The sequence below is a fragment of the Cetorhinus maximus genome, chromosome 1 (genome assembly GCF_964194155.1).
Source record: "Cetorhinus maximus chromosome 1, sCetMax3.hap1.1, whole genome shotgun sequence".
Lineage (NCBI taxonomy): Eukaryota > Metazoa > Chordata > Chondrichthyes > Lamniformes > Cetorhinidae > Cetorhinus > Cetorhinus maximus.
The window spans coordinates 81,146,573-81,158,854 of NC_135879.1; the positions used below are offsets into that span (position 1 = coordinate 81,146,573).

The window sequence follows — 12,282 nt, forward strand, 5'->3', positions numbered from 1 at the left end:
GAAGCTGTTGAATAGCCCATAAAACACCCTGTGTAAACAAACAGACTCTTCAAAGTAACTGCATATATAATGTGAAGCACTTGTAAAATGATTAGGCAGTTGGATTGCAACCAAGAGCCCATAAAACTACCTGAGTAAACAAACAAATTTCAGAACTGCTATCTGAACAGATGTCTAGATTGAATACATAAAAGCAATGAGAAAAGATGAAGCATTTACACTTGGTTATCATGCTATTTTACTCTAATCCATGGTTCACAACTGCTGGTGTAAAACCCGATAGCTGCTAAAGCCTGGCCACCTCCAAAAAAAAATTTTTTAAACTTACCTGAGGTGGGCTCTTAATGGGCCCACAACACTGTCAATTTCATCTTCATAGAAGTGTGCAATTTCCACAGCCTCCTCCCTCACCCACACTTGTGAAAACAGCTGATGGCAGAAATGAAGGTGGGACCTTCGGCCCCCCTGCTCAGTGGCCATTTTTTTCAGTCCTGCCTCTAATTGGTCCTGATCTGGACCAGGAAAATTCAGTGATACGCAAATGAGTTAGATCAGAAACTCAAAGGATAAATTCACCTTGAAAAGCTAACACAATTTTGAGCACAATTTGTGGCCGGATTGTCGATTGCACTCTAAGAAAAGTGTCTATTCCATTATCTGGTATTGATAGAGCTTATTAACTTCCTAGGCTGATGACATGTCTGATATTCTACCAGAGTCAGTTACTGAAGAACAATACACAGATGAACATGGAAATACCATTGTGAAAAAGGTAATGCAGTAGCAAGCATGGTTAACCTTGATGTGCATTCCTTTTTCTCCTCATATAGATGGAGAAGGGATGTTCTGGCCCTGTCATGGCAGGCCCCGCCATGGGAGATTTGGCGGCCCAGTCAAAAATCCATTGACTTTCGGCAGGACTAATCGATCACAGCGGAGCCAGAAATTCCCACACTGGAACATTGACACATACATAATACTTACCTCACTGCACTTCATTAAATTACTAAAAGTAACTGAGGTGCAGTGAAGTGAAATGATAAATTGTCCATGCATGAGTAAGCAATTAAGCATTTATTTTCTCATTTTCCTTTCCCTTAAGGTTACCAGGAAGATTATCAGGCGCTTAGTTTCACCCGATGGGACAGAAAAGGAGGAAGTGATAATGCAAGGAGCAGAGCAAGAACCAATTACAATTGAAGATGGAGATGGATATTCAAAAGTTTTAAAACGGACTGTACTGAAAAGTGATAGTGAACAAACAGAGGTTAGCTTTAACACCTGCTCCTGATTGGCAAAATATCTTCTATTTTCTTAAATCATTTGTCATTTCTCATGTTTATTTTTATTCATTAATGGGATGTGGGTGTCTCTGGCTAGGTCAGCACATATTGCCCAACCCTAATTGCCCTAGAGAAGGTGATGGTGAGTTGCCTTGAACCGCTGCAGCCCATGTGGTGTAGGTACACCCACAGTGTTGTTAGGGAGGGAGTTCCAGGATTTTGATCCAGCGACAGTGAAGGAACGGTGATATATTTCCAAGTCAGATGGTGAGTGGGTTGGAGGGGAACTTCCAGGTGGTGCTGTTCCCAACTATCTGCTGCCCTTGTCCTTCTACATAATAGTGGTCGTGGGTTTGGAAGGTGCTGTCTAAGGAGCCTTGGTGCATTCCTGCAGTGCATCTTGTCGATGGTACACACTGCTGCTACTGTGCGTTGGTGGCGGAGGGAGTGAATGTTTGTGGATGGGGAGCCAATCAAGTGAACTGCTTTGTCCTGGATGGTGTCAAGCTTCTTGAGTGTTGTGGGAGCTGCACTCATCCAGGCAAGTGGAGAGTATTTCATCACAATCCTAACTTGTGCCTTGTAGATGGTGGACAGGCTTTGGGGAGTCAGGATTTGAGTTACTCACCACGGGACCCCTAGCCTCTGACCTGCTCTTGAAGCCACAGTATTTATATGGCTGGTCCAGTTCAGTTTCTGGTCAATGGTAACCCCCAGGATGTTGATAGTGGGGGATTCAGTGATGATAAGGCCATTGAATGTCAAGGGGTGATGGTTAGATTCTCTCTTGTTGGAGATGGTCATTGCATGGAACTTGTGTGGCAAGAATGTTATTTGCCACTTGTCAGCCCAAGCCTGGATATTGTCCAGGTCTTCCTGCATTTGGGTGTGGACTGCTTCAGTTAAATAGTCATTGAACGTGATTCAGTTCAAATGAGTCTGGATATGTGGCAAGTATAAATTTCTAATTGAGGTCAATGATTAATCTCAATTTTATAGTTGACATATAGTTTATATCTAACTTAGGAAAGCCACTGGCCTCAAAGTGTTGGTAACAACTCTATGGTAACATCTAATGTATAAGGAAATATCTTTCCTTTCATGCAGAACAACTAACCCAGAAACTAAGGACAGGACATAATGCTCCCAATGGTGGCTAGGATCCAAACCCCTGCCCTTTCCTCCCACCGCCACCACAGCCCACCCCCACCCCACTCGCCCACCCGCCCGCTACAACAAACAGCCAGCAGGCCCACCCCACAGCACTCATTCCTTCCTCATTCACCTGTAGCCTGGGTCCCTTGTCGGTCCTAGGTCATTGGTGGGCGTATTACCAGCAGGAGCCAGCTGATTGGCCAGCAGCTGTCAGAGGGTGGGATTCTTGCCTCCAGGCTCCTAAATCCTGGGAAAAGCTCAACAATGGCCAGTTAAGTGCCTGTTGGGCACTTAATTCCAGCAGGCCTTCCCCATTGGAGGATTACAGTGGGTTTTTGCCACTTCTCCAGCCGGGGCTGGGCGAGTGCACGACCACTGTTGCCAAATTTAAATTCCATCCTAAGGTTCTAGCATTAATGCATAAAAACACGAAATGTGGGACACACATTTGTTAACATCCAAAAAAATAAAATATGGGTTAACATTTTGGATAGAAATCCTTCATCAGAATTGAAAAAGGAAATGAGGTGAGCCACGTACTTCATAGAACTGCCTGAAACAGAGTGGCGGAAGGTAATCCTTGGTCTGTGGCACCAGTATTGATACCAAAATTGGCTGTAGCAACCATGGTTTAGGCAAAGGGAAATTGGCCAGGTTTTCTGCTCCTTTTCTCTGTAAGGTGACCCCTACTGGGAATGTGAATGCATGGATGCTGATTCACAGGAGGATCAAGTTTGCTTGTTTTTCTCTGATATATCTCAGCCCATTACCATAGACCAGCCATTGCTCCTATCATCCAGAGTGTGCATTTATCTGCTCAATATTTGGTTAATTTATAGTCAGCCTTGATGTTGAGTAGAAATAGAAAGTATTATAGTTTTCTGGTTCTATCACATGCCCTCTGGTGATTTTCTCAATTTTGTTGAGAAATGCAATAAAATAAATACTTAAGTAGACTATGGGCTGGATCGTCACGTCGGCGAGCAGGGGAGGGGCCCCCTCACTAATGTGTAAAATGACGTGAAATGACGTCAGGCGGAACTCCCGACATCATCCCGTGTCATTTGCATTTTCAGGTTGGCGGGAGCGCAGCCAAATCAGTTGTGCACCTGCCAACGGCCTATTTAGGCCATTCAAAAAACAATTAAGCTCATTAGTGGACCTGCCCCTCCAACCTTAAGGTTGGCAGGCAGGTCGGGAGCGCTGGTGGCCACCTGAAAAAGCATGAAACCTCATCCACGGGCAGGATGAGGTTTCATTGCTGAATTGAAAAATTAAGAGACACTTTTAATTGACGTTATGTCCATGTTCCAACTCATGAGGGGAGATGGATGGTGAATGAAATTTTCACTCCAGTAACTTTTTTACTTTGGGAACTGATCTCCCTGAGACAGCACTTAGTCTCAGGGAGATCGGAGTGTTCTTTCGCATGCCTACGCGAAGGAGCACACTTCCAATTTTAGGAATCCCCCTGCCCGCACAGGAAACGCATAGGGCTTCCCTGCAGAGTCACTAAAAATGGTGGCAACCCCCCCCCAAATTTGGGGGCGCCAATCAGAGGGCCATCCGCCCTTGCATTTCCCCCCTAATGGGGGGAAAATTTTGCCCTATGGCTCAGTTACTAAACAGATTTATTAAACAGTAACTCGATAAATCAAGCAAAATCCACATGGTGGTCTTTTTCAAATTGCATAGCTCAGATGCCTTAAAGACATAAGAGGGGGCGTTTTCCCAGTCCTGAGGCAGCAGGATGGAGGCAGGGGTCCAGAAAATAGCAGGGAACCACATCGGGATGGCATTCTGATGCATTCCCGACAGGGAGGTTTCCCAGAATCGGGCTGGCATTCAGATCAGATGCTCACTGCAAGGTGGCGGGCAGTCAATCTGCACATTTAAGTCCCCAATCAAGTGATGTTTAGAGCAGCAAAGACTGCACCCTCCGAATGGAGAGGCCTGCCTTCTTGGTCCCTCTAAAAGATGTAATTGTTTTCATTCCTCCAAGGACACTTCCATTTTGACTTGCCCTTGCATTCTCCCATCTGCTTCAGGGCCCCTGCCTCTCTCGGTGAGGCTGCTGAGACTTTGGGCTGAAATCCCAGGCCCCGCCCAATGCTGCATTGAAGCTGGCACATAGTAAAATAGCACCAATGGCCAAAATGCGACATCCCTAGAGCCATCCCATCCCCAGGCTGTTTTCCTGGAGGTGGAATGAGGGGCGGTAGGGCTACCTGCTCTCAAGCAATGTAAAATGGCACGTGGTGACATTGGGCGTGCGTCCCAACGTCATCGCGCACTTGTGCGATTCTTCAGTCGGCAAGTGTGCGCTAAACTTGGAAGTGTGCCCACCAACAATTAAGAGGGCTCTTAAACCCATTAGTGGCACAGTTAACTGGGATTTTTCACTGCCCATCGAACCTTATGGTCAGCGGGCGGGTGAATCGCCAGGCGGCCTTTGTATTTTTCAGGAAAGCTCATCGAAGGGCGGGTTGGGCTTTCCATCATTAGATTAAAAAAAGTTTGGACAAAATTTTGATGTTGTATATGTTCAGGTGACTGTTTCCGATGTGTGGGCACTTTTTCCCAGTTTTTAAAATCTTTATTTTTTGTATTTAAATTCTTCAGCTCCCTGAGGCAGATCTCTGCCTCCAGGGAGCTTTCATTCCACGCTCCCCCTGTGCCCGCACTGACTTCAGTGCTCACCCTACTCCCGCCCCTAACCCAGGCAGCGCTGATCATATCAGCACGCGCTTCACGCTGGCTGGCCGTTAATTAGCCAGCTAGCGTGAAATCACGGTTGGGGGCCAATCGTGGTCGGCCTTCCATTTCCCTACCGCTCCTGGGCCCACTGACTGTGCCTGCGCCTGCCTGCCAAGCTGAAAATTCAGGCCAAAAAGTTAGAGAGAGCACACCACCATTTTGAGACGCCCTCCCTTTTTCACTTACCTGCAGGTGCATCCTGCTGCTGCTTCCAAGCTGGAGGGCCTCCTATTACCCCCGCCACCTTCAAGCATCAACCCTGAGGGTGGTGAACCTGCCTTCTGGTCAGTAATTGGCTAATTCAGGGAAAATCACAAATAAGTGACTAGTTCCCATGTAGTGTGGGCTTCTGACCCCCATTTGAACCTGAAAGTGAGATATTGAAGCCCATGAGGAAAATTGTGCCCCCTTGAACTGCCAGCCTCGTGATTGGGTTGGCAGCATCAGGAACCTGCCCGTCATCCTTAATTGGATGGCAAGCTCGGAGGGGGCCAATTAGGAGGCTGGCTGCAGGAATACAGGGTCCCGAAGTTGATAGGAAAATTCTGCCCAATGGCTCCAAAACGCCAGGACGAGGATTTTCTCCTCATCGGGCAGGCGTGGCGGGCAGACCCAGGAGAGGCCACGAAGCAGTCCACCAGCCGCGATCGGGCCCTGTCCGCGATTTCACGCTGGCTGGCCAATTAGCGGCCACCCAGCGTGAAACGCGCACTGGGAGCCTCAGCACTGCTGGGGTGGGGGCGGGACGAGCACGAGCGCTGAAATTTGCACATGCGCGGGGCTGCGCTCACTGAAAGCTCCCTTAAGGCACAGGGAGCTGAAGATTTTTAAAAACAAAATTAAAGATGTTAAAAATCCAGGAGAAATGTCTGCACAGCAGACCCACACACCTTTATATGGTGATTATTAAGATCCTGCTCAAACATGGACAAAAGAGCTGAACTCACAAGGTGAGGTGAGAGTGACTGCCCTTGACATCAAGGCAGCATTTGACCAAGTGTGGCAAGGACCCCTAGCAAAACTGGATTAAATGGGAATCGGGGAAAATTCTCCACTGGTTGGAGTCACACCTAGCACAAAGAAAGATGGTTGTGGTTGTTGGAGGTCAGTCATCTCACTCCAGGATATCACTGCAGGAGTTCCTCAGGGTAGTGTCCTCGGCCCAACCATCTTCAGCTGCTTCATCAATGACCTTCCATCATAAGGTCAGAAGTGGGAATGTTCACTGATGACCCCCCGACCTCTATTGACGAACCCCTAACCTCTCTCGACGATCGTCTCCTGAACCTCTCGACGCTCCCCGATCTCTCTCAATGACCCCCCGCCAACTCTCTCAAAAACTGACCCCCAAACCTCTCTTTTGGTGACCCCTGACCTCTCTCTCGACAACCCCCAGACCTCTCTTGATGACCCCCCATAGCTCTTACAATGACCCCTGACCTCTCTCAACGACCCCCACCAACCTCTTTTGACGACACCACCCTCGACCTCTCTTGATAACCTCCTGACCTCTCTCAACGACCACCCCCGACCTTTCTCGACGATACCCTCACTCCCCCCACCTTACTCCCGCAATACTTACCTCGTTGCCACGGTCCTTGCTGCTCCTCCGCTGACTTTAAGTCTGCACCAGGACTGGCTGGTAACCAGAAGCGATGTGAACAGAAATCTCCGGTTGGTGGTGGCGGGGGCAGGAGGGAGGGAGGAAAGTGAGGGGGTGAAGGAGGAGAGAAGGAGGGAGGGGTCAGGGTAAAGGAGAGGGGGAGGGGAGGGGAAAGAGTGGAGTGGGGAAAGTGGGGAGCGGGGAAGGGGAAGAGGAAAGAGGGGAGGGTGAAGAGGGGGGAAAGGAGGAGGTGGGGGGAAAAGAAGGGAGGGGAGAAGAGGGAGGGGAATAAGAGGTGTTGGGGAGGAGCACAAGAGGTGTAGTGGGAGGGAGGGAGAGAGAGAGAGAGAGGTTGGATGGGGGTGTTGGGGGGTTGACCCTACGCATACATACATAATCAACTGGGACTTTAATAACTTTTGGCTGTATAGATAGTCACATTTTTGCTGTGATCGCTGCAGGATGGCAATTGATGACAATGATGTCAGTTGATAACTATCTGTTGACATCACAAGTATGGTTCTGAGGGAAAATAATAACGAAATGGTCAGTTCTGAATTAAAATGTAATAGACTGATAGCCAGACGATTACTTCTGAGTGCAAGTGATGACAACATGATTGCACCTGAGAACAATTGATGTCAAATGATGGCAAAATTGTTGCAATTGAGTGCAGTTGATGTCAAATGAACGCTGTTGAAAGCAAATTTTGTCAATTGGTATGAAAGGGCAGGTTGGAACTTTTCTTGTGAGTAAGGTTAGTTTGTACTCTGACATAAAGATAGAAGCCAATCCCTTGATGCACTATAGGCAAAGTGCTTGACATTAAGTTACTGGAGAGTAATTGCAACCTCTGGACCTGTACCAGGGTGAGGAAATGATGCCTCGAGCAAAGGAGAGACAGAAATTTGGAAAGAAAAATCAACGAAAGAGAATTGATAACATAGTCAAAGAATGCCAAGACCAGAACTAGGACATGTCTGCTAATCTCCAGATGCTCCTAAAAGATAACAACTGGTTACATGGGGAGGCAGTAGTGTAGTGGCATTGTCACTAGACAAGTAATCCAGACAATCAGGGTAATGCTCTGGGGACCTGGATTCAAATCCCACCACGATAAAATATCTGGAATTAAAATTCCAGCGATAACCATGAAACCCATCTGTTTTACTAATGTCCTATAGGGAAAGGAATCTACCATTCACACCATTCTGTTGTGGCCTACATGCGACTCCAGATGCACAACAATGTGGTTGACTCTGAAATGGACCAACAAGCTACTCAGTTGTATCAAACCACTAAAATCAAGTCAATAAGGAATGAAACCGGACAGACGACCTGGCATCCACCTAGCACCAGAAACGACAATGGCAAACTCATCCCTGTCAACCCCGCAAAGCCCTCCTTACAAACATCTGGGTGCCAAAATTGGGAGAGCTGTCTCACAGACTAGTCAAGCAACAGCCTGACATAGTCATACTCATGGGAATCATACCTTGCAGATAATGTCCCAGACACCACCATCACCATCCCTGAGTATGCCCTGTCCCACTGGCAGGACAGACCCAGCAGAGGTGGTGGCAAAGTGGTATACTGAGTTGCCCTAGGAGTTCTCAACATCGACTCCAGACCCTATGAAGTCTCGTGGCACCAGGTCAAACATGGGCCAGGAAACCTCTTGCTGATTATCATGTACCGTCCCCCCTCAGCTGATGAATCAGTCCTCCATGTTGAACACCACTTGGAGGAAGCACTGAGGGTGCCAAGGGCGCAGAATGTACTCTGGGTGAGGGATTTAAATGTCCATCAACAAGAATGGTTTGGTAGCACCACTACAAACCGAGCTGGCCGAGTCTAAATGACATAGCTGCTAAACTGGGTCTGCAGCAGGTGGTGAGGGAAAAACATACTTGAGCTCATCCTCACCAAACTGCCTGCTGCAGATGCATCTGTCCATTACAGTATGGGTAGAGTGCCCATTGCACAGTCGTTTTGGAGACGAGGTCCTGTCTTCACATTGCGGATACCGTCCATAGTGTTGCACTACCACTATGCTAATTGGGATAGATTTCGAACAAATCTAGCAACTTAAGACTGGGCATCCATGAGGTGCTGTGGGCCGTCAGCAGCAGCAGAATTGTACTCAAACACAATCTGTAACCTCATGACCCGGCGTATTCCCCACTCTACCATCACCCTCAAGCCAGGGTATCAACCCTGGTTGAATGAAGAGTGCAGGAGGGCATGCCAGGAGCAGCACCAGGCATACCTAAAAATGAATTGTCCACCTGGTGAAGCTACAACACCAAACAGCATGAGCAGCAAGCGTTAGACAGAGCTAAGCGATTCCACAACCAATGGATCAGATCTAAGCTCTGCGGTCCTGCTACATACAGTCATGAATGGTGGTGGACAATTAGACAACTCACTGGAGGAGGAGGCTCCACATATATCCCCATCCTCAATGATGGAGGAGCCCAGCACATCAGTGCAAAAGATAAGGCTGAATCATTTGCAAAAATCTTCAGCCAGAAGTGTCAGGTGGATGATCCACCTCGACCTCGTCCAGAGGTTCCCAGCACCACAGGTGCCAGTCTTCAGCCAATTCGATTCACTCCTCGTGATATCAAGAAACAGCTGAAGGCACTGGGTACTGCAAAGGCTATGGGCTTTGACAACATTCCAGCAATGGTACTGAAGACTTATGCTCCAGAAATTGCCATGCCCCTAGCCAAGCTGTTCCAGTACAGCTACTTTGCTGGCATCTACCCAACAAAGTGGGAAATTGCCCAGGTATGTCCTGTACTCAAAAAGGAGGACAAATCCAACTCAGCCAATTACCGCCCCGTCAGTCTACTCGATCATCAGTAAAGTGATGGAAGGGGTCATCAACAGTGCTATCAAGTGGCACTTGGCAGTAACCTGCTCACTGACAGTTTGGATTCCACCAGGGCCATTCAGCTCCTGACATTACAGCCTTGGTTCAAACATGGACAAAAGAGCTGAATTCCAGAGGTGAAATGAGAGTGACTGCCCTTGACATCAAGGCAGCATTTGACTGAGTGTGGCATCAGGGAGCCCTTGCAAAACTGGAGCCAACAGGAGTCGGGGAAAACTCTCCACTGGTTGGAGTCCTACCTAGCACAAAGGAAGATGGTTGTGGTTGTTGGAGGTCAATCATTTCAGTTCCAAGACATAACTGCAGGAGTTCCTCAGGGTAGTGTCGTAGGCCCAGCCATCTTCAGCTGCTTCATCAATGGCCTTGCTTCCATCATAAGGTCAGAACTGAGGATGTTTGCTGATGACTGCACAATGTTCAGCACCATTCACGACTCCTCAGATACTGAAGCAGTCCATGCCCAAATACAGCAAGACCTGAACAATATCCAAGTTTGGGCTGACAAGTGGCAAGTAACATTCGCGCCACACAAGCATCAGGCAATGACCATCTCCAACAAAGGAGAATCTAACCATCGCACCTTGACATTCAATGGCATTGGCATCACTGAATCCCCCACTATCAACATCCTTGGGGTTACCATTGACCAGAAGCTGAATTGGACTAGCCATATGAATACTATGGCTACAAGAGCAGGTCAGAGGCTAGGAATCCTGTGGCGAGTTACTCACCTCATGACTCCCCAAAGCCTGTCCATCATCTATAAGGCACAGGTCAAGATTGTGACTGAATACTCTCCTCTTGCCTGGATGAGTACAGCTCTAACAACGCTCAAGAAGCTTGACACCACCCAGGACAAAGCAGCCCACTTAATTGGCTCTCCATCCACAAACATTCACTCCCTCTATCACTGATGCACAGTGGCAGCAGTGTGTACCATTTACAAGATGCACTGCAGGAACTCACCAAGGCTCTTTGGATAACATCTTCCAAACCCATGACCGCTACCATCTGGAAGGCCAAGGGCAGCAGATAGATGAGAACACCACCACCTGGAAGTTCCCCTCCAAGTCACTCACCATCCTGACTTGGAAATTTACTGCTGCTCCTTCACTGTCACTGGGTCAAAATCCTGGAACTCCCTCCCTAACAGCACTGTGGTGTACCTACACCACCTGGACTGCAGCAGTTCAAGAAGGCAGCTCACCACCACCTTCTCAAGGGCAATTAGGGATAGGCAATGAATGCTGGCCTAGCCAGTGATGCCCACATCCAAAGAATGAATTAAAAAAAACTTGTGGGTTGGGCACAGATAATGCAACCCATGAGCTGCACAGGTGCAAAGTACACCTGCGTATAAGTGGCCTGACTTTGCCAGATTTTGCACGATTTACTGGTGCATCGCTCATGCTGCACCAACAACACCAGTGCTGCATTGTTATTGAATTTGATACTATTCCAGTCTGGGAGTTGAGGCTAGGGAACCACATGTAGGAGTTAGTGCTGTTGAAAGAATGAGCCAATTAAATAAGTAAAAGAAACTTGCCTAGTTTAAAATTAATTCATGAATAATTAGAATGACTTTGGCTATGATTATTGTCACTGTGAAATGTTGTAGAGAAGGGTTTCAGGAAGTACTATGCAAAGGTAATACAGGAAATATGTGCTCGTGCATGCTTTATGCAGCACTTTTAATCTATATATTATAGAAATTATGCATCCAATCTGTGCATTTCTTGTCTGTCATGTCCACATTTGATATTTCTGTCTCACAGCCCAAAGAGATATAAGTGAAGGGACTCCCCAGGAACCCAAAGGATCAGTGCCAGAATATCTCCAACCTCTTAATTCAGCTCTGCATGAACTTATCTTGTGTTTTCTTAACAGTAGTTAGACATTGGAGCTTCTACAGGACAGAAATCTGCAGAAGGATTTAAATGTAATAACATTGCTGCCTTTACAATGCATTCTCTGCTTTACAGTGAGCTGCACTTCAGTAGATTTGCTAATACATATATTAAAGCGTTGTGCATAGGATGTTTGTTGGATCTCACAGCGTTACACTTGAAAGTGCCATATTTACATCTGATCATCTTGCATATCATAATCATATTGCAGCAACAAATCACAATTGAACAATTTCAAATAAAGTGTTTCAAAAGAAAGACACCTGCTTCCTTCCAAGCTTGTTAACCTATACTTTCTTGAAGGGAAACAGAGGCAGAGCTATATGAGCAGTTGTGAATACAGAGAAACTTCTCAGAGCAACAGCAATGAATCTCCACTTGACTTCATGACATACCTATTTGGAACATTTTTCCACAAGCACTGGTTGCACAGTTGTTTATAGGATCGGGCTCACTTCAATGCATTGGCATGTTAGCAACTTCCCTGAGGGAACCCATTTTGGGCCTTGGGCCTCAGGCTCCCCACTGCCTATTGCATCCAGAGTTTCTTTACCACTTAACTTGGATTCCTAGCTGTGACTTCCTGCTTCTGCTTTACTGGTGTTGGTGAATCGTGGTACCTGTCCGCCAGCAGGCAGTGGATTTGGGCAGGAGGGCACAAACTTTTTGGTAATTAAC

The 12,282-nt window shown here is 47.2% G+C and overlaps 1 protein-coding gene across 6 annotated transcripts in view; it reads left to right on the plus strand.

Moving 5' to 3' along the window:
• LOC144681248 (ankyrin-2-like) overlaps positions 1 to 12,282 on the plus strand; it is an 866,008-nt gene that overhangs the window by 836,241 nt on the left and 17,485 nt on the right. For all 6 annotated transcript variants that reach the window (XM_078542889.1, XM_078542897.1, XM_078542890.1 and 3 more), the window contains 2 exons: positions 689 to 772; positions 1,103 to 1,267. In XM_078542889.1, the coding sequence (XP_078399015.1) occupies positions 689 to 772; positions 1,103 to 1,267 (249 nt within the window). The remainder of the gene's footprint in view (positions 1 to 688; positions 773 to 1,102; positions 1,268 to 12,282) is intronic.